The sequence below is a fragment of the Hemitrygon akajei genome, chromosome 11 (assembly GCF_048418815.1).
Source record: "Hemitrygon akajei chromosome 11, sHemAka1.3, whole genome shotgun sequence".
Classification (NCBI taxonomy): Eukaryota; Metazoa; Chordata; class Chondrichthyes; order Myliobatiformes; family Dasyatidae; genus Hemitrygon; species Hemitrygon akajei.
In genome coordinates this window covers 2,469,152-2,494,633 of record NC_133134.1, presented here as the reverse complement: position 1 = coordinate 2,494,633, position 25,482 = coordinate 2,469,152, and the positions used below count along the sequence as shown (strand labels likewise).

The following is a 25,482-nucleotide window of genomic DNA, read 5'->3' as shown; positions in this document are numbered from 1 at the left end:
CACGTGGGATTACGACATTATTGGTATTAGTGAGACTTGGTTACAGGAGGGGCAGGACAGGCAGCTTAATGTTCCGGGGTTCCATTGTTTCAGACATGACAGAGGGGGAGGAGTGGCATTACTAGTCAGGGAAAATATCAAAGCTGTGTGTAGACAGGACAGCCCGGAGGGCTTGTCTACAGAGGCCATATGGATGGAGCTGAGGAACGGGAAAGGTGTGATCACACTAATAGGGTTGTATTATAGACCGCCCAATAGTCAGAGAGAATTGGAGGAGCAAATCTGTAGAGAGAGAGCAGACCGATGTAAGAAACAGAAAGCTCTAATAGTAGGGGATTTTAACTGTCCACATATTGACTGGGACTCCCACACTGTGAAAGGGCTAGATAGCTTGGAGTTTGTCAAATGTGTTCAGGAAAGTTTTCTAAATCAATATATAGAGGTACCTACGAGAAAGGATGCAATACTTGATCTCCTATTAGGGAACCAGACAGGTCAGGTGCCAGAAGTATGGGTAGGCGAACATTTTGTGTCCAGTGACCATAATGTCATCAGTTTCAAGTTAATTACGGATAAGGATAGGTCTGGTCCTCGAGTTGAGGTTCTAAATTAGAGAATGGCCAATTTTGTGGAAATGAGAAAGGATCTAGGAAGAGTGGATTGGGATAAGTTGTTTGCTGGCAAGGATGTGTTTGGTAAGTAGAAGGCCTTCAAAGGCGAAATTTTGAGAGTGCAGAGTTTGCATGTTCCTGCCAGGATTAAAGGCAAAGTTAACAGGCATAGGGAACCTTGGTCTTCAAGGGATATTGGCAATCTGGTTAAGGAAAAGAGAGAGGTGTATAGCAGGTACAGGCAACAAGGAACAAATGAGGTACTTTAAGAGTATAGAAAATGTAAGAAAATACTAAGAAGGAAATCAGGAAGACAAAAAGAAGACATGAGGTTGCTTTGGCAGATAATATGAAGGTAAACCCAAAGGGTTTCTACAAGTATATTAAGAGTAAAAGGATAGTAAAGGACAAAATTGGTCCCCTAGAAGATCAGAGTGGTCATCTATGTGTGGAGCCTCACGAGATGAGGGAGATCTTGAAACAGTATTTTTGCATCAGTATTTACTCGGGAAACTGGCATAGTGTATATGGAAGGAAGGGAAGCAAGCAGTAGTGTCATGGAACATATAGAGATTAAAGAGGAGGAGGTGCTTGCTACCTTACAGCGAATAAAGGTAGATAAATCCCCTGGGCCTGACATGATATTTCCTCGGACCTTGAGAGAGACTGGTGTAGTGTAGAAATTGCAGGGGCCCTGGCAGAAATATTTAAAAAGTCCTTAGCCATGGGTGCGGTGCCAGAGGGTTGGAGGGTAGCTCATGTTGTTCCGTTGTTTAAAAAAGGCTCCAAAAGTAAACCAGGTAATTAAAGGCTGGTGAGCCTGACATCAGAAGTAGGTAAATTATTGGAAGGTGTTCTGAGAGATCAGATATACAAGAATTTGGACAGCCAAGGGCTGATTAAGGATAGTCAGCAAGGCTTTGTGCACGGTAGATCATGTTTAACGAATCTTGTAGAGTTTTTCGAGGAGCTTACCAAGAAAGCAGATGAAGGGAAGGCTGTGGATGTTGTCTACATGGACTTTAGTAAGGCCTTTGACAAGGTCCCATATGGGAGGTTAGTTCAGAAGGTTCAGACACTAGGTATCCATGGAGAGGTTGTAAACTGGATTCGAAATTGGCTGTGTGGGAGAAGACAGAGAGGTAGTGGATGATTGCTCCTCAGATTGGAGGCCTGTGACTAGTGGTGTGCCTCAGGGATCTGTGCTGGGACTATTGTTGTTTGTTGTCTATATCAATGATCTAGATGATAATGTGGTAAATTGGATCAGCAAGTTTGCTGATGATACTAAGATCGGAGGCATAGTGGACAGTGAGGAAGGTTTTCAAAACTTGCAGAGGGATCTGGACCAAATGAAAAATGGGCCAGAAAATGGCAGATGAAATTTAATGCAGGCAAGTGTGAGATGTTGCATTTTGGAAGGACAAATCAAGGTAGGACATACACAGTAAATGGTAGGGCATTGAGGAGTGCGGAGGAACAAAAGGATCTGGGAGTTCAGATACATAATTCCCTGAAAGTGGCGTCACAGGTAGACAGGATTGTAAAGAAGGCTTTTGGCATCCTGGAATTCATAAATCAAAGTATTGAGTATAGGCGTTCGGATGTTATGGTGAGATTGTATAAGACATTGGTGAGGCCAAATTTGGAGAATTGTGTGCAGTTCTGGTCACCTAACTACAGGAAGGGTATCAGTAAGATTGAAAGAGTGCAAAGATTTACTAGGATGTTGCCGGGTCTTCAGGAGTTGAGTTACGGGGAAAGATTGAACAGATTAGGACTTTATTCCTTGGAGCGTAGAAGAATGAGGGGGGATTTGATAGAGGTTTACAAAATTATGAGGGGTATAGACAGAGTAAATGCAAGTAGGCTCTTTCCACTTAGATTAGGAGAGCTAAATACGAGAGGACATGGCTTTAGGATGAAAGGGGAAAGGCTTAGGGGGAACATTAGGAGGAACTTCTTCACTCAGAGAGTGGTGGGAGTGTGGAACAAGCTGCATCTGACATGGTAAATGCGGGCTCACTCTTAAGTTTTAAGAATAAATTGGATAGGTACATTGATGAAAGAGGTCTGGAGGGTTATGGACTGGGTGCGGGTCAATGGGACTAGCGGAATAAAGTTTCAGCACAGACTAGAAGGGCCGAATGGCCTGTTTTCTGTTCTGTAGTTCTACTGAGATACAGTGTGGAACAGGCCTTTCTAGCACTTCAAGGCCATGCTGTCCAGCAATCCCCCAATTTAATCCTTGTCTAATCACGGGACAATTTACAATGACAAATTAACCTACCAACTGGTACGTCTTTGGACTGTGGGAGCACTCAGAGGAAACCCATGCAGTCACGGGAAGAACGTACAAACTCATTAGAGAGTGGGCAGGAATTGAACCCAGATCATCTGTACTATAAAGCATTGTGCTAACCACTACGCTACCATGCCTCCCTCTCAGGCTGTGTTGGTTGTTAACAGAAACAACTCATTTCACTGTTTTGATTTACATGTGATACACACATCAGAATCTGAAATTTGTTGTTTCTCAGCAGCAGTACCTTGCAAAACATAAAATTACACCCATGTCCCATGACTACGTGGCTAGGCATAGCTCAAACAGCATCTATAAATTTGCTGATAATACAACCATTGCTGGCAGAATGTCAGATGATGACAGAAGGGCATACAGGAGTGAGATATACCAGCTGGTGGAGTGGTGTTGCAGCGACAACCTTGCACTCAATGTCAGCAAGACCAAAGAGCTGATTGAGGACTTCAGGAAGAGTAAGATGAGGGAGCATGAACCAATCCTCATGGAGGGATCAGAAGTGGACAGAGAGCGAGCAATTTCAAGTTCCTGGGTCTCAGTATCTCTGAGGTCCTAACCTGGACACAACATATTGATACAGCTATAAAGAAGGTAAGACAGTAGCTATACTTCACTGTGAGTTTGAGGAGATTTGGTTTGTCAACTAAAACATTTGGAAACTTCTACAAATGTACCATGGAGAGCATTCTGACCGGCTGCATCACCGTCTGGGATGAGGGGTGGGGGGTGGCTACTACACAAGCTCAAAATAAGTTCCAGAAACTTGTAAAATTGGTCAGCTCTATCATGGGTACCAGCCTTCGTAGTATCCAAGACGTCTTCAAGGAGTGGTGCCTTGGGAAGGCAGCATTGATCATTAAGGATCCTCACCACCAGGACAAGCCCTCTTCACACTTTTACCTTCCTGAAGGAGGTGCAGAAGCTTCTTCACCTCTGCCATCCAATTTCTAAATGAACCCATGAACACTAACTCACTACCTTGCCAGTGATATTAAATCTGATTCTGATCATAAATTACAACAATAAATAAATAGTACAAAAGAGAAATGACGAGGTCATGTTCTCACTGTTGAGTTATTGAGGTGTGAGGAATGTGCACCTAATTGGAAGAGGCTCTCCAAACTATCAGATGTTACACTGTAAAAAACAACAAATTCAGAAGGTTTACCATTTTAACCTTGGTCTTTTTCCTGCTTTGCAGCTTCATCTGCAACTTCAGGATCTCACTAGAAAGCTTATCCATTTCTCTGAAGATGACAGGATCACCATGATCGCCTGACTGGTGCAGGAAGCATTCGATGGCTTTTGTATCATTTGCCTTCACTGAGTCCTGGGCATCCTGCAGCTTAGCAGTCAGTACACTTTCCTAACAAAGCAGATGAATTTTTAAAATTAATTTATTGTAAGTCTCTGATATCAGGCATCACACTCAAGATTAAAGAGGCTGATGATCCAGCAGTCAACACATACCATATTCTGAAATATCACCACCCATAAGCCCACTAGACATAAGAATAGAATTAGGCCATTTGGCCCATTGAGTTTGCTCTGCCATTCTATCATGGTTGATTTATTATCTCTATTCTCCTGCCTTCTCCCTGTAATCTTTGACATCTTGACTAATCAAGAACCTATCAAACTCCACTTTTAAATATACCCAATAATTTGGCCTCTATAGCCATCTGTGGCAAAGAATTCCATTGATTCACCACTCACTGGCTAAAGAAATTCCTGCTCATCTGTTCCAACTTGATGACCCTCTGTTCTGAGGCTATGCCCTTTGGTCCTAGACTCCCCACTATAGGAAACATCCTCTCCGTACTCACTGTATCTAGGCCATTCAGTATTCGATGATAGTAATGTCGTATGGACACTAACACCTTAGAATTTCTTTAGCCAGTGAGTGGTGAATCAATGGAATTCTTTGCCACAGATGGCTATAGAGGCCAAATTATTGGGTATATTTAAAAGTGGAGTTTGATAGGTTCTTGATTAGTCAAGATGTCAAAGATTACAGGGAGAAGGCAGGAGATGTCACACCACCAACTTTACTTTCTTAGAGGTTTGCGTCGACTGGCATGTCACCAAAAACTCTGACTAACTTCTATAGATGCACAGTGGAGAGTATCCTAACTGGTTGCATCATGACCTGGTACAGAAACACCAATGCCCAAGAATGGAAAATATTACAGAAAGTGTTGGATATAGCTCAGTCCATCACAGGAAAATCCCTCCCCACCATTGAGTATATTTACACGGAGCACTGTCACAAGAAACCAGCATCCACCAAGGAACCCCACCATACAGGTCATGCTCTCTTCTTGCTAATACCACTGAGCAGGAGGTACAGTAGCCTTAGGTCCCACACTGGCGGGTTTAGGAACAGTTATTATCCTACAAACATCAGGCTCCTGAACCAGTGTGGATAACTTCATTCACCTCAACTCTGAACTGATTTTGCAACCTGCAAATTCACTTTCAAGGCCTCTTTATAACTCATGTTCTCAGGATTACTTTTATTTGCACAATTTGTCTGCTTTTGCACATTGGTTGGTTGTCAGTCTTTCTGTCTAGTATTTTGGTAAATTCTGTTGTATTTCTTTATTTTTCTGTAAATGCCTGCAAGAAACAATCTCAAGCTGTACATGGTAACATACAAGTACTTCAATAGTAAATTTCACTTAGACTTAGATATTTGGTATATGCAGCTATCTCTTGCTTTGTGTCTCCTCGCAGAAGGGGAAATACTGGGAGTTTCTGGAACAGAACAACAAGTGCACCTGCTCAACACTTAGCTCAGTAGTGTTAGGATATGCAGATATGATGTTCAGATATGCAACAGACCTGAAACTATAAGCTGGACACAGGCAAATGAAGGTGGTGCTCTGTTAGTGCAGAAATATACTACTTCTGCATATCAAAATAAGATGCAAAATGCAGTTTATATATATTATGTCTGCTTATGTAGAGTTTTTCATAAATTCTATTGAACTTCTTGAATGGAACGGTGCTAGAGGCAGATACATTGGGGGATATATTTAACTCTTTCATAGGCACATGGATGAAAGATAAATAGAGGGCAATGTAGGCGGGAAGGGTTAGAATGGTCTTAGAGTAGGTTCAAAAGTCAACACAACACTATGGGTGAAGTGCTACTGTGCTATACTGTTCTATGGTTATGTTTATATTTTCTTGTAAATGCCTGCAAGAAAATGAACCTCATGGTTGTATATGGTGAAATATGTACTTTAATAATAAATTTACTTCGAGTTCTTTTTCTAAGTAGCTACTTAAATAGCCCTGTAAAATTTCAAAATTCACTCATAATCAGGATTGAGTCAGGGATGTTACTTCTGGTGAATGTAATCATCTAATGGGAGTGCTCATTAGGAAGTCACAGATTATAAGTCAACTTGGTGAAATCAATCCTAAAGGCCATTTTGATATTGTGAGCAGCATCACCAGTGTCTGTGCTGTTGCACAGCGGGTCCTGGGGACAGAACTATTTCTAGAATCACGCTGTTACCATCCACTGCCAAAAGAAGGGCTCCAACTGCTTCCAGTCCAGGTACGCCTCCAGTCGCATGTTCTCCTGCTCCAGCAGCTGTATAAACTACAGTAATAAAGTGATGTTAGCAGAGGTCAGATCGTCACTGATATCCTCACGCAGTGATTAGCAAGCACAGGAAGCACTTATACACAGCCACTCAAACCATAACATTACAGGCATAGACAACACTCAAAATAGATTGATCTTAGAATAAGTTAAAAGGTCAGCATGACATTGTGGGCAGAAGGGCCTGTACTGTCATATATTATATGTTGTATTAAACAGATTTTAAGTGAGGAGAAATGATTCGCCCACTGCTGTAAATTTCAGATTCAGATTCATTTATCACATGTACAGTGAAATGTGTTGATTGCATTAACCACCAACACAGTCAAGAATGTGCTGGGGGCAGCCCGCAAATGCTGCCACACATTCTGACGCCAGTACAGTCAGCCCTCCTTATCTGCGAGGGATTGGTTCTGGGACCCCTCGTGGATACCAAAAAATGCGGATGCTCCAGTCCCTTCTTCTTCCTGTCTCAATGCGGTGGACCTTAGGATCCAGTGGAACCCCAGACCTTATTTAACCTGTCTCAATGCAGTGGACATTAGGACCTGGTGGCAGAGATGTGAATCCGCAGTGTTTCTGTTCATGAAAATAGTCACGATCACGATTGAAAATAAAGTGGAAATAATAAAGCGATCGGAAAGAGGTGAAACGCCATCGGTCATTGGAAAAGTGTTAGGCTACGTCAGTCAACGATCGGAACAATTTTAAAGGTTAAAGTGAGAAAGGCTCTGCCCTGATGAAAGCTACAATTATTACTAAGCAACGCAGTGGTTTAATTATTGGGTTTTGGGTTTTTGATCCTCCACATCAACTCGGCACGGTGGAGCGCACTCAGGAGCGATCTGTCATTGGATCGAACTCGGGAACTTCCATTCCCGAGCCTGGAGCTGAAACATACGTTCTTAAGTGTTTTATATGCATAGAAAGGTAAAATATATACTATATACTAAGACAAACGTTTGACTAACTGACGCTAAATAATACTGGGTGTACCTGTTCCGACTTACTTAGTAAGAGAACTTACGATTCTTTTCTATCCTGATCCACGATAACCCACGCACATCCTCCAGTACTTTAAATTATCCCTAGATTACTTATAATACCTAATACAATGTAAATGCTATGTAAAATAGTTATTATACTGCATTGTTTAGGGAATAATGACAAGAAAAAAAAAGTCCGTACATGCTCAAACAGCAAGTGCTGGAAGAGCACTTCCGGGTTTTCGCGATCCGTGGTTGGTTGAATTCGCGGATAAGGAGGGCCGACTGTATTCCCACAAACTTCACAGAACAACACCAAACACAACAAAACAGAATACAGCAAGCAACCAAACACCACCAGTTAAACAATCCCCTATCCTCCCTCCCACCCACACACACACACAGACAGACAGCCTTCCAACTCCAGCCTCCATGTTCCTATCAAGTCTATACATCCTGTGTTAATACTGTTCCATTAACTGCATTGTGTTTCAGACAGAGGCAAGTCAGCGCTTTCATTTGAGCCAGGAAGCCAACAGTAACATTGAAAATTGCCACAGTAGCGTTGAGGCTAACATAACACTTTACAGTGCCAGTGAATAAGGTTAATTGCCGCCAATGTCTGTAAGGAGTTTGTACGATCTCCCCGTGACCCTGTGGGTTTCCTCCGGGTGCTCAGTTTCCTTATACATCCCAAAATGAAGAAAGGGTTAGCAAGCATCCTCGGACTGTGTTGGTCACTGACGCATGTTTCGATGTAGATGCGACAAACAAAGCTAAACTTAATCTTAAATGGACTGGCTTCAAGTAGATCCTGGGACTAGAAAGCAGGAACGATGGACAACTACGAATTTAGCAGTAACCATGATCCTCCCACTGCTGCCATATGAAGGTGGGCATGAATGAATGCCCAGTGCTGTTTTGGATTCCTAGATTAGACTATGTTGTTATTTTATTTGCAGTTTAATAATTAATTGCCTGATTGTTTGTATATAATTACTTATATACAAGTAACTGTTTAATATGCTTCCAAGTGGTGACAGTGTAAGAGCTGATTGTGGACTTCAGGAAGGGTAAGATGAAGGAACACATACCAATCCTCGTAGAGGAATCAGAAGTGGAGAGAGTGAGCAGCTTCAAGTTCCTGAGTGTCAAGATCTCTGAGGATCTATGAGGAAATTGAGCACCCGGAGGAAACCCACAGGGTCACGGGGAGATCGTACAAACTCCTTATAGACATTGGCAGCAATGAACCTTATTCACTGATGACATAAAGTGTTACACAAACCAGGTCCCAACATATTGATGTAGCTATAAAGAAGGCAAGACAGCGGCTATACTTTATTAGGAGTTTGAAGAGATTTGGCATGTCAACAAATACACTCAAAAACTTATTTTTATATCACTGTCTGGTATGGAGGGGCTACTGCACAGGACCAAAAGAAGCTGCAGAAGGTTGTAAATCTAGTCAGCTCCATCTTGGGCACTAGCCTACAAAGTACCCAAGACATCTTTAGGGAGTGGTGTCCCAGAAAGGCAGCGTCCATTATTAAGGACCTCCAGCACCCAGGGCATGCCCTTTTCTCACTGTTACCATCAGGAAGGAGGTACAGAAGCCTGAAGGCACACACTCAGCGATTCAGGAACAACTTCTTCCCCTCTGCCATCTGATTCCTAAATGGACACTGAATCTTTGGACTCAACCTCATTTTTCTTTTTAATATACAGTATTTTCTGTTTTTGCACATTTTTAAAAATCTATTCAATGTACGTAATTGATTTCAAAGGCAACAAGAGTGAATCTGCAGATGCTGGAAATAAATAAAAACACAAAATGCTGGCAGAACTTGGCAGGCCAGACAGCATCTATGGGAGGAGGTAGTGATGACGTTTCGGGCCGAAACCCTTCATCAGGAGTGAAGTAACATGGGATGGTCGAGTGGGGATAAGAAGAGGGGGAAGGGATGAAGTAGAGAGCTGGGAAGTGATAGGCTGAAGGGAAATGGGCTGGGGGAAGGTGGAGAATTATGGGAAATAAAAGAGAAAGAAAGGTGATTTACTTGTTTATTTATTGTTTTTTTTATTTTTTTCTCTCTGCTAGATTATATATTGCATTGAACTGCTGCTGCTAATTTAACAAATTTCATGTCACATGCCAGTGATACTAAACCTGATTCTGTCTATATGCAGTTGTTCAAAGTGTCCCCTTCAAGTCAAGTCAAGTCGCTTTTTATTGTCATTTCGACCATAAACTGGGGGTGCAGTACACAGTAAAAACTAAATAACGTTCCTCCAGGACCCTGGTGCTACATGAAAGAACACAAAACTACACTAGACTATGTGAGACAGCACAAGGCTACTCTAGACTATGTAAAAGAACATAAAAAGTACACTATACTACAGACCTACACAGGACTACATAAAGTGCACAAAACAGTGCAGGGCAGCACAATAATTAATTAATTAATAATAAACAAGACAATAGGCACAGTAGAGGACAAATTTCAATATAATAATAAATGATGTAGATGTTAGTCTAGACTCTGGGTATTGAGGAATCTGATGGCTTGGGGGAAGAAACTGTTACACAGTCTGGTCGTGAGAGCCCAAATGCTTCGGTACCTTTTGCCAGATGGCAGGAGGGAGAAGAGTTTGTATGAGGGGTGTGTGGGGTCCTTCATAATGCTGTTAGCTTTGCAGGTGCAGCATGTGGTGTAAATGTCTACACAAAGTACACTGCAGATGCTGTGGTCAAATCAACATGTATAAACAAGCTGGATGAACTCAGCAGGTCGTGTAGCATCCGATGAAACATTGACTGGTGTAAATGTCTGTAATGGCGGGAACACTGGCTATATTGGTATGACTGAAAGTTTCTCTTGGCACTGCATTACTTGAATAAGAGTTATGTCATTGGTTAACTCTTATCTATAGGTATAAAAGAGCTGCACCACAAGGTCAGTGCCATCACAGCTTTTTGTCTTCACTTAGCAGACCTCTATCACTCTCCATTTCAATTTCTCTTTGTTCTATCAACACTAATAAAACTACTGTGAAGCAACAAGCTTTGTGCCTCTTTCCTGGACTTCTGACTTCCTTGGATTAAAACATCAGAATCCAACAGTTGACAGGCAGTCACCATCAGGAGCTGGCATTCAATGCCACTGTAAATTCCAAGAATAATCTCTTCACTCCACTGTACAGAAATGGCCAACTTCAATTGTTGACACAAAGAGTGATACTGGGCTGAGCAGAGACCACCACTGTGCAGCTACACAGCAGAAGTAATAATTGGAACTAAATTCTTGGTGTCCACACTCACAACTGGAGAGACTGCAGGTTCACAGGATGAGGTAGGCAGTAAATACCTTGCAAACAGGGAGTGGCAGGACCATCTCTGCTGAAAGGGTGTGTTGAATAGAGTCTGGGACAATGGCAGTATGTCCAGGACTATCCCAGCAGAAAGGGTGTGTTGAATAGAGTCTGGGACGATGGCAGGATGTCCAGGACTATCCCAGCAGAAAGGGTGTGTTGAATAGAGTCTGGGACGATGGCAGGATGTCCAGGACTATCCCAGCAGAAAGGGTGTGTTGAATAGAGTCTGGGACGATGGCAGGATGTCCAGGACTATCCTAGCAGAAAGGGTGTGTTGAATAGAGTCTGGGACAGTCGGCTCACCTCATTGCATTGCACAGGATCTTGGATTAGACGCATTTCTGTTGCAGACAAGTGATCGATGCTTTGTCCATTGTGGCATCCTCTGGTGTTCGAGTGTATCTGAAAGAGAATATCACAGATGATAGGGAGACACGTCTTTCCTTCTTCTCTGATGGACTACTTTTGCAAATTGAAACAATGCCCTAATGCAGAACAGGGGCTTTTACTCCCTTCCTGCCTCTGCCGAATTAAAGCCTCATTCATGAACAATGACTTCACATAAGTCCATTCTTCTGATTCTGAACATAGAACAGTACAGCACAGGGCAGGATGTTGTGCCAGCATTTTAACCTGCTCTAAGATTAATTTAACCCTTCCCTCTTACATAACACTCCATTTTTCTATCATCCATATGCCTATATGAGAGTTCCTTAAACACCCTTAATGTAGCTGCCTCTACCACCACCCCTGGCAGGACATTCCACACACCCATCACTCTCTGCAAATATCCTACTTCTGATACCCCCCCCCCCCCACCATACTTTCCTCCAATCACCTTAAAATGATTTCCTCACTGGTAACCATTTCCGCATTGGGAAAAAAAACTCTTGATTATCTACTGTAGTTATGCCTCAGATCATCTCTGACAACTTTATCAAGTCACCTCTCATTCTCCTTTGTTTCAAGGAGAAAATTCCTAGCTTGTTCAACCTTTCCTCATCTCTTCCTGCAACCTCTACACTAGGACATTAAAAGCAGAAGGAATTAAGTTGGCAATTGAGATTCGATCCAGATGAGGAATAATGACACTGGCCTGAGTGGTCAAATCACTCGTTTCTGTAGTGGAATGGTTCATGGATGTGAGTTGCATATAGGTATTTCAGAATCAGAATCAGGCTTAATACCACTGGCATATGTCGTGAATTTATTGCTTTGCGGCATTGCTTGTAGAAGGTGTCTTCGAAGGACTAACAGATGATTGACTGCATCTAACAGAACCATCCATCACTTCAACCCATGTTCCATATTTATCTATTGCAGTCTGTCCACTATGAATGGAGCCAGTGATGTTATAGTCAGTCAGAACACATGTCAGGGCTGAGCTGACACTGAGAACCTTCTTTAGCTTTGCTCACACCATTAATAGAGACTCGAATCACTACCACTGGATTAGACTGTTTAATTGTTTTGTTCTTTGCAGCTTAACAATTAATTGCATGTATTTTAAGTAGTTCTTATACAAGTAACTGTTTAGTATGTTTCCTAGTGGTCACAGTATGCATATGCAATCATTCAGTGTGCCCCCTAGTGGTTACACTTGTATGATTCTAGAAAGCTCTGGAAGCTTCTTTAGTGCTGTATTATTTGAACAGAGGGTATACAATTGTCTGACTATTATCTGTGAATTTGAGTGGAGTTTTTCTTATCTGTGTGTACAAAAGAGCTGACCACGAATGATGCTGCAACATCTTTTATCTTTTTTTTTGCCTCTCCCCCTCTTCACTTATCACCGTCCGTTTTCACTTCTTTGTTCTATTAATGTTTACAAAATAATTGTAAAGTGTTGTGGATTAAAAACATCAGAATTCAACACTACCCAGTCACAAATTACAGTCTGTATTTTAACACAAGATCATGCTGTCTTTCACCTTGGCTCTGGGGAGGAGGCGAGATCATTTCTTAGTGGCTTTGGAACTCCTTTGTGTGTTAAGGATGAGCTAATGACTATAGCAGTGAGGTACCAGCAAGTATTCCCCCTATTTCAGAAGTGATTTTGGCCAAAGACCCAAGCACTATTTGAGACTGGCTTAATTTGTCACATGTACATCAAATCATACAATGAAATGCATCATTTTAATTAGCACCTCAAACACCTAATTTCCATTAGAGTTCCATTTGCACACAATGTAATACCACAGAGTGACCAGCTCACATCTCTTCCCCTGCTGCGCTATCTCTGCTCCTAAAGAGAAGGAAGTTTAAAGATTAGCTTTATTTATCACATGTACATTGAAACAAACAGTGAAATGTGTTGTTTGTCTCAATAAGCAACACTGTCTGAGGATTGTGCTGGGGGCAGCCCACAAGTGATACCATGCTTCTGTTGCCAGCATAGCATGCCCACAGCTCACTAACCCTAACCCATATGTCTTTAGAATGTGGGAGGAAACTGGAGCACTCAGAGGAAACCCATGCGGTCACAGGGAGAACATACAAACTCCTTACAGGCAGCGATGGGAATTGAGCCCAGATTGTTGGCCCTGTAAAACGTTACACTAAACACTATGTTACCATGCAACCCCTATACTGTTTGGGATAGAGGACTGCAGATGCTGGGGCAACTGTCAACCTGATTCCAAACAGGTAGGTAATCGGGTGGTGGGGATAGGGGCCATCATCATCGGCATCGAGAGAACTTGCCAGGTTAAGAGTCTACGAGGAGAGGAATGGGGGAGAAGATGAGGTGAACATTGATGGGTATAGTGGGTGTCAGATCTCAGTTACTTTTGATCCCAGGGTTCTTTTAGGAGTTCAGGAATGAGCGAGAAACTTTGATTCATTGATTCTTCACTATTATTTATTTTGAAGTTAAAACAAAGATACAGAACATTTGAAACTAAGTGCGGAGCTGAGAAGCAAATAAGATTCAATAGATTCAATAAAAAGATGGTGCCTTTGAAAAATCTATCACCTATATAATCCAGATATTAGACGTTCCTTAGAAAAGAATAAACAAGTCACAGTTGCACAATCATATCACGTGGGTAACAAGAATTGATTAGAGAGCTTAAGGTAAAATAACTCTTAGGATAAAGTGATCATAATATGATCAAATTCATCCTGAAATTTAAGAAAAAGCTAAAGTCAGATGTATCAGTATTACAGTGGAGCAAAGGGAATTACAGAGGCATGAGAGAGGAGTTGGCCAGAATTGACTGGAAAAGAACACTGGCGGGGATAATGGCAGAGCAGCAATGGCTGGATATTTCTGGAAGCAATACAGAAGGCACAGGATATTTACATCCCAAAGAGGAAGAAGTATTCTAAAGGAAAGATGACACAATTCTGGCTGATTAGGGAAGTCAAAGCCAACATAAAAGCCAGAGAGGGCAGATAATAGAGCAAAATTTAGTGGAAAGTTAGAGGATTAGGAAGCTTATAAAAACCAAAAGAAGGCAACTAAAATCATTAAGAAGGAAAAAATGGAATACAAAAGTAAGCTAGCCAATAATATTAAAGAGAATACCAAAAGTTTCCTCAGATACATGAAGTGTAAAAGAGAGGCGAGAGTGGATATTGGACCGCTGGAAAACAATGCTGGAGAGGTAGCAATGGGGAACAATGAAATGGTGGATGAACAAGGTAAGTATTTTGCCTCAGTCTTCACTGTGGAAGACACTGGCAATATGGTGGAAGTTCCAGGTGTCAGAGGTCATGAGATGTGTGAAGTTACCATAAATAGATAGAAGGTTCTTGGGGAACTGTAAGGTCTGAAGGTAGATAGGTCACCTGGACAAGATGGTGTAAAGCCTAGGGTTCTGAAAGAGGTGGATGAAAAGATTATGGAGGCATTAATATTGATCTTTCAAGAAACACTAGATTCTGGAATGATTCCACAAGACTAGAAAATTGCAAATGTCACTCCACTCTTCAAGAAGGGAGAGAGGCAGAAGAAAGGAAACTATCGGCCAGTTAGTCTGACCTCAGTGGTTGGGAATATGTTGGAGTCAATAATTCAGGATGAGGTCTCAGTGTACTTGGAGGCATATGATAAAATAGGCCATAGTCAGCATGGTTTCCTCAAGGGAAAATCTTGCCTGACAAATCTGTTGGAATTCTTTGAAGAAATAACAAGCAGGATAGACAAAGGAGAATCAGTTGATGGTGCCAGTTGATCAGTTCAGAAGGCCTTTGATAAGGTGCCACATGAGGCTGCTTAACAAGCTACAAGCTCATGGTATTACAGGAAAGATTCTAGCACAGATAAAGCAGTGGGAAAGAGTGGGAATAAAGGGTGTCTTTTCTGGCTGACTGCTGGTGACTAATGGTGTTCCACAGGTGTCTGCAGCGCAAAAGACCAATTCTTTTTACTATATATGTTAATGATTGGATGATGGAATTGATGACTTTGTTGCAAAATTTGCAGATGATATGAAGGTAGGTGGAGGAGCAGGTACTTTTGAGGAAGTAGAGAGGCTGCAGAAGGACCAACAGATCAGGAGAACAGGCAAAGAAATGGCACATGGAATGCAGTGTCAGGAATGTATGGTCATGCACTTTGGTAGAAGAAATGAAAGGGTTTACAATTTTCTAAATGGAGAGAAAACTTAAAAAACTGCTGTGCAAAGGGACTTGGGAGTCCTTGTGCAGGATTCCCACAAGGTTAATTTGCAGGTTGAGTCTGTGATGAAGAAGGCAAATGCAACAGTAGCATCCATTTTAAGGGGAATAGGATATAAAAGCACGGATGTAATGTTGAGTATTGGTGAACCCTCACTTGAAGTACTGTGAGTAGTTATGGGCCCCTTATCTTAGAAAAAATGTGCTGAAATGGGTGAGGGTTCAAAGGAGGTTCACGAAAATGATTCCAGGATTGAATGGCTTGTTACATGAAGAACGTTTAATGGCTCTGGGTGTGTATTTGCTGGCATTCAAAAGAATGAGGGGTTACCTCATTGAAATGTATCGAATGGTGAAAGGGCTCAATAGAGTGAATGTGGAGAGGATGTTTCCTATGGTGAGAGAGTCTAAAACCAGGGGACAAAGCCTTAGAGTAGATAGGTATCCTTTTAGAATCAAAATGAGGTAGAACTTCTATAGCCAGAGTGTGGTGAATTTACGGAATTCTTTGCCACAGGCAACTGTGGAGGCCAAGTCTTTATGTATATTTAAGGCAGAGATTGATAGATTCTTGATTGGTCAGGGCATGAAGGGATATGAGGATGCTGTTCATAGACTTCAGTTCAGCATTCAACACAATCATCCCTCAGAAACTGATTGGAAAGCTGAGCCTACTGGGCCTGAACACCTCCCTCTGCAACTGGATCCTAGACTTCCTGACTGGGAGACCTCAGTCAGTCCGGATCAGGAGCAGCATCTCCAACACCATCACACTGAGCACGGGGGCCCCCCAGGGCTGTGTGCTCAGTCCACTGCTGTTCACTCTGCTGACCCACGACTGTGCTGCAACACACAGCTTGAACCACATCTGAAGTTTGGTGACGGCATGACTGTGGTGGGTCTCATCAGCAAGAACGACGAGTCAGCTTACAGAGAGGAGGCACAGCGGCTAACAGACTGGTGCAGAGCCAACAACCTGTCTCTGAATGTGAACAAAACAAAAGAGATGGTTGTTGACTTCAGGAGGGCACGGGGCGACCAGTCCCCGCTGAACATCGACGGCTCCTCGGTAGAGATCGTTAAGAGCACCAAATTTCTTGGTGTTCACCTGGCGGAGAATCTCACCTGGTCCCTCAACGCCAGCTCCACAGCAAAGAAAGCCCAGCAGCATCTCTACTTTCTGCGAAGGCTGAAGAAAGTCCATCTCCCACCCCCCCCCATCCTCATCACATTCTACAGGGGTTGTATTGAGAGCATCCTGAGCAGCTGCATCACTGCCTGGTTCAGAAATTGCACCATCTCGGATCGCAAGACCCTGCAGCGGATAGTGAGGTCAGCTGAGAAGATCATCGGGGTCTCTCTTCCCGCCATTACAGACATTTACACTACACGCTGCATCCACAAAGCAAACAGCATTGTGAAGGACCCCACACACCCCTCATACAAACTCTTCTCCCTCCTGCCGTCTGGGAAAAGGTACCAAAGCATTCGGGCTCTCATGACCAGACTATGTAACAATTTCTTCCCCAAAGCTATCAGACTCCTCAATATCCAGAGCCTGGACTGACACCTTACTGCCCTTTTGTCCTGTTTATTATTTATTGTAATGCCTGCACTGTTTTGTGTACTTTATGCAGTCCTGGGTAGGTCTGTAGTCTAGTGTCATTGTTTTTTTTCTCTCTGTGTTGTTTTTTACGTAATTCAGTCTAGTTTTTGTACTGTGTCATGTAACACCATGGTCCTGAAAAACATTGTTTCATTTTTACTATGTAATGTGCATAGCAGTTATGGTCGAAATGACAATAAAAATGACTTGACGACTTGAGGAGAAGGTATGAGATTGGGGCTGAGAGGAAAATTGGATCACCCATGACGAAATAATGGAGCAGACTCGATGGGCCAAATGGCTTAATTTTGCTCCTATATCTTCTGGTCTTAGGGACGCTTAGCCAATTAAAAAATGGAATGGTGTTAATAACTATACCACCTTCTGTCACTAAGTGGGGACAAACCACTACATACTGTGAAAAATACATGGATATGTTAATGATACAAACTATTAAAAATACAAGTCATGTCAGTAAAAATCTACAATTTTAGTCTTGCATTAATTTAACTAATATGCAATAAAAAAATATAAAAAACAACTGATTCCAACATGGGCGAATTAGGGTAAGAATAGGGGACAGCCCAATGCAGTAGGTGGTAAAGAAAAATGGAAGGCACACAAGGCAATTCATTTTAATTGGGTTTCTGTTTTGTGGACAGCAATAAAGATGTAACTGTCCCTGGAGAGCACAGTGATGGTTGTCGTTGGAACAACGGCACTTCATTTACATCTGCCTTGCAAACTGCGTCAGATGTATTTCACGTCACAAAATCAACTGGTAGAATTTTCCAGTAATTGGAAGGTTGTATTAGCCCTTAACCTCTCATGGTCCCAGAACACATTATACTCAATCAGGAAAGCTCCCCAATGCCTCTATGTTCCAAGGAGACTGAAGAGGACTGGACGATGCACTTCTATACGCATATCATTCTATAGATTTACCGCAGAGAGCATCTTAACAAGCTGCATCATTGCATGGTATGGAAACTGCACTGCAGCGGACAGGAAGGCTCTACAATGGATAGTCAAAACTGCCCAACGCATTACCTGCACCAGCCTACCTGCCAACAAAAACATGGGCCAGTAGTATCATGAAGGATCCCACCCACTTTGCTTATGGAAAGTTAGGAGCATCAATGTCAGGACCACCAGTTATTTTCCCCAAACAGTAAGACAGATCAACACCTCCACCCACTAACCCACCCCACCACACCCCCAACCACTAACCCACCCCTCCACACCTCCACCCACTAACCCACCCCACCACACCTCCACCCACTAACCCACCCCTCCACACCTCCAACCACTAACCCACCCCACCACACCTCCACCCACTAACCCACTCCACCACACCTCCACCCACTAACCCACCCCTCCACACCTCCACCCACTGACCCACCCCACCACACCTCCACCCACTGACCCACCCCTCCACACCTCCACCCACTGACCCACCCCACCACACCTCCACCCACTGACCCACCCCTCCACACCTCCACCCACTGACCCACCCCACCACACTTCCACCCACTGACCCACCCCACCACACCTCCAACCACTAACCCACCCCTCCACACCTCCACCCACTGACCCACCCCACCACACCTCCACCCACTGACCCACCCCACCACACCTCCAACCACTGACCCACCCCACCACACCACACCTCCAACCACTAACCCACCCCCCCACATCAAACCTCCACCCACTAACCCACCCCTCCACACCTCCACCCACTAACCCACCCCACCACACCTCCACCCACTGACCCACCCCACCACACCTCCACCCACTAACCCACCCCTCCACACCTCCACCCACTGACCCACTCCACCACACCTCCAACCACTGACCCACCCCACCACACCTCCACCCACTAACCCACCCCTCCACACCTCCACTCACTAACCCACCCCTCCACACCCCCAACCACTAACCCACCCCTCCACACCTCCACCCACTAACCCACCCCACCACACCTCCACCCACTAACCCACCCCTCCACACCAAACCTCCACCCACTAACCCACCCCACCACACCTCCACCCACTGACCCACCCCACCACACCTCCACCCACTGACCCACCCCACCACACCTCCACCCACTAACCCACCCCTCCACACCAAACCTCCACCCACTAACCCACCCCACCACACCTCCACCCACTGACCCACCCCACCACACCTCCACCCACTAACCCACCCCTCCACACCTCCACCCACTGACCCACTCCACCACACCTCCAACCACTGACCCACCCCTCCACACCTCCACCCACTAACCCACCCCACCACACCTCCACCCACTAACCCACCACTCCACACCTCCACTCACTAACCCACCCCTCCACACCCCCAACCACTAACCCACCCCTCCACACCTCCACCCACTAACCCACCCCACCACACCTCCACCCACTAACCCACCCCTCCACACCAAACCTCCACCCACTAACCCACCCCTCCACACCTCCAACCACTGACCCACCCCACCACACCTCCACCCACTAACCCACCCCACCACACCTCCACCCACTAACCCACCCCTCCACACCTCCACCCACTGACCCACTCCACCACACCTCCACCCACTAACCCACCCCTCCACACCTCCACCCACTAACCCACCCCACCACACCACACCTCCAACCACTGACCCACCCCTCCACACCTCCACCCATTAACCCACCCCACCACCTCCACCCACTAATCCACCCCTCCACACCTCCAACCACTAACCCACCCCACCACACCTCCACCCACTAATCCACCCCTCCACACCTCCAACCACTAATCCACCCCACCACACCTCCACCCACTGACCCACCCCTCCACACCTCCACCCACTAACCCACCCCTCCACACCTCCACCCACTAACCCACCCCACCACACCCCCAACCACTAACCCACCCCACCACACCTCCACCCACTAACCCACCCCTCCACACCTCCACCCACTAACCCACCCCACCACACCACACCTCCACCCACTAACCCACCCCACCACACCACACCTCCACCCACTGACCCACCCCTCCACACCTCCACCCACTAACCCACCCCACCACACCTCCACCCACTGACCCACCCCACCACACCACACCTCCACCAACTAACCCACCCCACCACACCTCCACCCACTAACCCACCCCACCACACCTCCACCCACTGACCCACCCCACCACACCACACCTCCACCCACTAACCCACCCCACCACACCTCCACCCACTAACCCACCCCACCACACCTCCAACCACTAACCCACCCCTCCACACCTCCACCCACTAACCCACCCCACCACACCACACCTCCACCCACTAACCCACCCCACCACACCTCCACCCACTGACCCACCCCACCACACCACACCTCCACCAACTAACCCACCCCACCACACCTCCACCCACTAACCCACCCCACCACACCTCCACCCACTGACCCACCCCACCACACCTCCACCCACTAACCCACCCCACCACACCACACCTCCACCCACTAACCCACCCCACCACACCTCCACCCACTGACCCACCCCACCACACCTCCACCCACTAACCCACCCCTCCACACCTCCACCCACTGACCCACTCCACCACACCTCCACCCACTAACCCACCCCTCCACACCTCCACCCACTAACCCACCCCACCACACCACACCTCCAACCACTGACCCACCCCTCCACACCTCCACCCATTAACCCACCCCACCACCTCCACCCACTAATCCACCCCTCCACACCTCCAACCACTAACCCACCCCACCACACCTCCACCCACTAATCCACCCCTCCACACCTCCAACTACTAACCCACCCCACCACACCTCCACCCACTGACCCACCCCACCACACCACACCTCCAACCACTAACCCACCCCACCACACCTCCACCCACTAACCCACCCCTCCACACCTCCACCCACTAACCCACCCCACCACACCACACCTCCACCCACTAACCCACCCCACCACACCTCCACCCACTGACCCACCCCTCCACACCTCCACCCACTAACCCACCCCACCACACCTCCACCCACTGACCCACCCCACCACACCACACCTCCACCAACTAACCCACCCCACCACACCTCCACCCACTAACCCACCCCACCACACCTCCACCCACTGACCCACCCCACCACACCTCCACCCACTAACCCACCCCACCACACCTCCACCCACTAACCCACCCCACCACACCTCCAACCACTAACCCACCCCTCCACACCTCCACCCACTAACCCACCCCACCACACCACACCTCCACCCACTAACCCACCCCACCACACCTCCACCCACTGACCCACCCCACCACACCACACCTCCAACCACTAACCCACCCCACCACACCTCCACCCACTAACCCACCCCACCACACCTCCAACCACTAACCCACCCCACCACATCTCCACCCACTGACCCACCCCACCACACCCCCCCCTCTACCACTAACCCACCCCACCACACCTCCACCCACTAACCCACCCACCACACCACACCTCCACCCACTAACCCACCCCACCACACCAAACCTCCAACCACTAACCCACCCTACCACACCACACCTCCACCCACTAACCCACCCCACCACACCAAACCTCCAACCACTAACCCACCCCTCCACACCTCCAACCACTGACCCACTCCACCACACCACACCTCCACCCACTAACCCACCCCACCACACCAAACCTCCAACCACTAACCCACCCTACCACACCACACCTCCACCCACTAACCCACCCCACCACACCAAACCTCCAACCACTAACCCACCCCTCCACACCTCCAACCACCACCACTTCATCATTCCCTATCAGAGTCACCTTCCGTACAGACTTACAGACCTTCTGAGCCCAGCTTAACTTTATGGACATACAATCAATCTATGTGTATAAGCTATCTCATGTGTTTATATTTATTGTGTTTTTTATTATTATTGTGTTTTTTTTGTGCTGCAACAGAGCCAGAGTAACAACTATTTTGTTCTTTACACTTGTGTACTGGAAATGATGTTAAACAATCTTGAATCTGTTGCATTTATACTTAAAATCTAAGCCAGAGAACACAAGGCCCAGAGGTGGCTTGTCCTGGGATTGGAAGCCTGTCTCTGTGTGTCAGGAGTTGGGTGGGAAAGGGTTTTGTTTTGTTGCTGTTGTCTTGTTTTGTTCCGATGTTGTTGCTTGTGGTCTGCTGAACATGCTGGGAATGTATGTGCTGCCTTCAGCACATCCTCAGATTGTCAGGTTGTGTAGGGGCATAGTTTTAAGGTGCTTGGAAGTAGGTACAGAGGGGATGTCTGGGGTAAGTTTTCACACAGAGAGTGGTGGGTGCATGGAATGCACTGTCAGCGACAGTGGTGGAGGATGATACAATAGGGTCTTTTAAAAGACTCTTAGATAGGTACATGGAGGTTAGAAAAATAGAAGGCTATGCACTGGGGAAATTCTAGGCAGTTTCTAGAGTAGGTTACATGATCGGTACAACATTGTGGGCCAAAGGGCCTGTAAGGTGCTGTAGATTTCTATGTTCTATGGTAAGGTAAACAATGCATTTCACTATATGTGATAAATATATGAGATAATGGCACTCGCCTCCCCACCATTGGTGATACCTCAAAAAGGCATTAAAGGACCCCATTCCTCTTCTCATTACCACTATTGGAGAGGAAGTACAGGAGCCTGAAGACACACTATCAATGTTTTAGCAAAAACTTCCTGTCCTTCGCCATCAGATCTCTAAATGGACAATAAACCCATGAACAACCTCCCTATTTTGTCTTTCTTTTTGCTCTACTTATTTAATTTTATCTCTATCTCTTTTTCATTGTAATTTGTAGTATATTTTATGTATCGCAATGTACTGCTGCCACAAAACAACAAATTTGATATCAGTGAGTCTGATTCAATAAAGATGTAAATCTGAATCTTGCAGTGTTTAAATCAGTATTGCCACATAATCTAACAGGCAGGGTGGTGTGTGAGTACCTTGTAGAGGATAGCACACCTCTCCTGCTGGGCACTGTGAAGACTCTTCCAGCGGAATCGCAGTTTCCCGTGTAAACATTGCAGGTAGCGCACATCCATCCCCACAGCATGCATGCCTTCTTGACTGTCCGATGTTTCGGGGGGCTTTACCACACCAGTCTGTTTGCACTGAAAGCAAGAGTTAACATCGCGGATGCTGTTGTATTGAATTCCATTGGCCAAAGCTCCCCACGCAACTTTCCATACGATCTCTATCGCTCAGTTCCCTTTCACAACCTCCTTTGCTATCAAAAACTTCAAGTTTTGTGTTGTCCACAAACTTACTAATCAGTCCACCTACATTCTCCTCATAAAAAAAAGGCAGGGACAAAATGGCACAGGACTGTCTTATGGTCTTATCTTGATTAGTCAGGGTGTCAAAGATAATGGGGAGAAGGCAGGAGAATGGGGGTGAGAAGGATAATAAATTAGCCATGATGGAATGGTGGAGTGACTTGATGGGCTGAACGGCCTAAATTCTGCTCCTATGTCTTATGGTTTTATACATGGGCCGAAAAGTTTGTTTCCATGCTGAAGTGCTGTATGGTTCCCAACCAGGGGTCCACGGACTCCTCAGTTAATGGTAAGACTCCACGACATAATAAAGGTTGGGAACCCCTGTTCACAATCTTCCATTTGGCATCTTTGGCTATAGGTGGGTTCAACTCCCTCAGCTCTGTCTTTGGAATATGGTGGGCTCTACTATTGTTAAGTTTGGGTTGTTCTTGGTGTTAGTTGTTTCAGGATTGCAGTGATTTGATGAATTTAAGCAGGTTGTTTGTTGAGGCTGAGGTCAGTGAACCCAGTCTGGTAACTACACCTCATATTTCACCTGGGTAACCTCCAACCTGATTGTTCTCACCCAACCTTCTCTCTTTTTCCATTCCCCATTCTGGTTCCTCTCTTACCCCTTCTGCTCACCTGCCCATCTCCTCCTTCTGGTTACCCTCCTCATTCCCTTTTTCCCATGGTCCACTCTCCTCACTTATCAGATTCTTTCTTCTCTAGCCCTTTACCTCTTCCATCTATCACCTCCCAGCTTCTCACTTCATTCTTCCTCCCCTACCTACCTACCTTCCTCCTCATCTGGCTTCACTTATCACCTTCCAGCTTGTACTCCCTCTCCTCCCCTCCCCTTCTTATTCTGACTTCTTCCCCCTTCCTTTCCAGTCCTGATGAAGGATGTCAACCCAAAACATCAGCTGTTTATTCATATCCAAAGATGCCTGCTAAGTTCCTCCAGCATTTTGTGCGCTTTTGCTGATAATTACATCCTCTGGGATTCTGCCAGCTTAGACAGGGATGGTGCTAGCTAGCTGATCTTGGTGAAGAACAGAGAGGTACACTTTTGAACAACTTACACCCGGTATTGCACAGTATCAGGAAAAGCTGCACAGGGCTGCAAACTCAGCCAGCTCCATCATGGGCACTAGCCTCCTCACCAGAGGACTCCTTCAAAAGGCGATACCTCAAAAAGGCAACATCCATCATTAAGGAACCCCCTCCCCATTGTATGTTTGGTGATCTTTGTGGTGTGGTTGTTTTTGTGGATTTGATTGTGTTTCTTTGCTTTGTGGCTCATGAATCTCAAAGTTTGAACTTTGTGTAATTAATTGTATATGGGCTGAAAGGTATTCTTACCGTGCAGAGCGACACCTGATCCTCCACATGCAGCCTCTGCCGGTCCAGCAGCTCCTCCAACAGGTGGGTCTTCTGGAGTAGCCAAGAGAAGACCAGGAGAAGATCTCGGCTGCCTCGTGAGCCATCAGCAGGAAGCTGGTAGAAGTCCAAGAACCCATAACCATAGTAAGAAACAGCAGCTTTCACATACTTAATATGGTGAGCTGTGCCGGGTTGGGGAAGAGAGAGACAACATGTAAAATACAGCTTGCCGAACGGGTTTCTTCATCTCTTTAATTAACAACACCATTTCAATTAGTCATGCCTCAGGTACACATCTACTCGGGAAGCTCTGAACTAGAGGCTTTTCCTATATTTGAAGGTATCTCTGAAATATTAACAAGTAACAGAAGAACAACAGGGGCCTTTAAGACCTTCAAATCTTTCCCAGCGTATAATAAAAATCTGGATCGATCCAATCAATCCTGAGTTGCTTCACAAGTCAGCATGGTTACGGCTGATTCATTGTTGACCTTGACAGCACTTTTGTCCTCATTCATTTGTTTAAACATCACCTGCTCTTACCTATTTCCTGCCATCTTCTCACTTCATTCCCCTCTCCAACTACCTACTCCCTCACCTGCCATCTTCTCACTTCATTCCCCTCTCCAACTACCTACTCCCTCACCT

General features: G+C 45.6%; 1 protein-coding gene across 1 annotated transcript in view; it reads right to left on the bottom strand.

Moving 5' to 3' along the window:
- Positions 1-25,482, bottom strand: part of tedc1 (tubulin epsilon and delta complex 1) — a 46,754-nt gene that overhangs the window by 2,831 nt on the left and 18,441 nt on the right. Inside the window, exons 3-7 of the mRNA XM_073060026.1 lie at positions 24,814-25,016; positions 23,134-23,301; positions 11,212-11,310; positions 6,458-6,544; positions 4,100-4,297 (exon numbers count right to left, since the gene is read on the bottom strand). Of these exons, the coding sequence (XP_072916127.1) occupies positions 4,100-4,297; positions 6,458-6,544; positions 11,212-11,310; positions 23,134-23,301; positions 24,814-25,016 (755 nt within the window). The remainder of the gene's footprint in view (positions 1-4,099; positions 4,298-6,457; positions 6,545-11,211; positions 11,311-23,133; positions 23,302-24,813; positions 25,017-25,482) is intronic.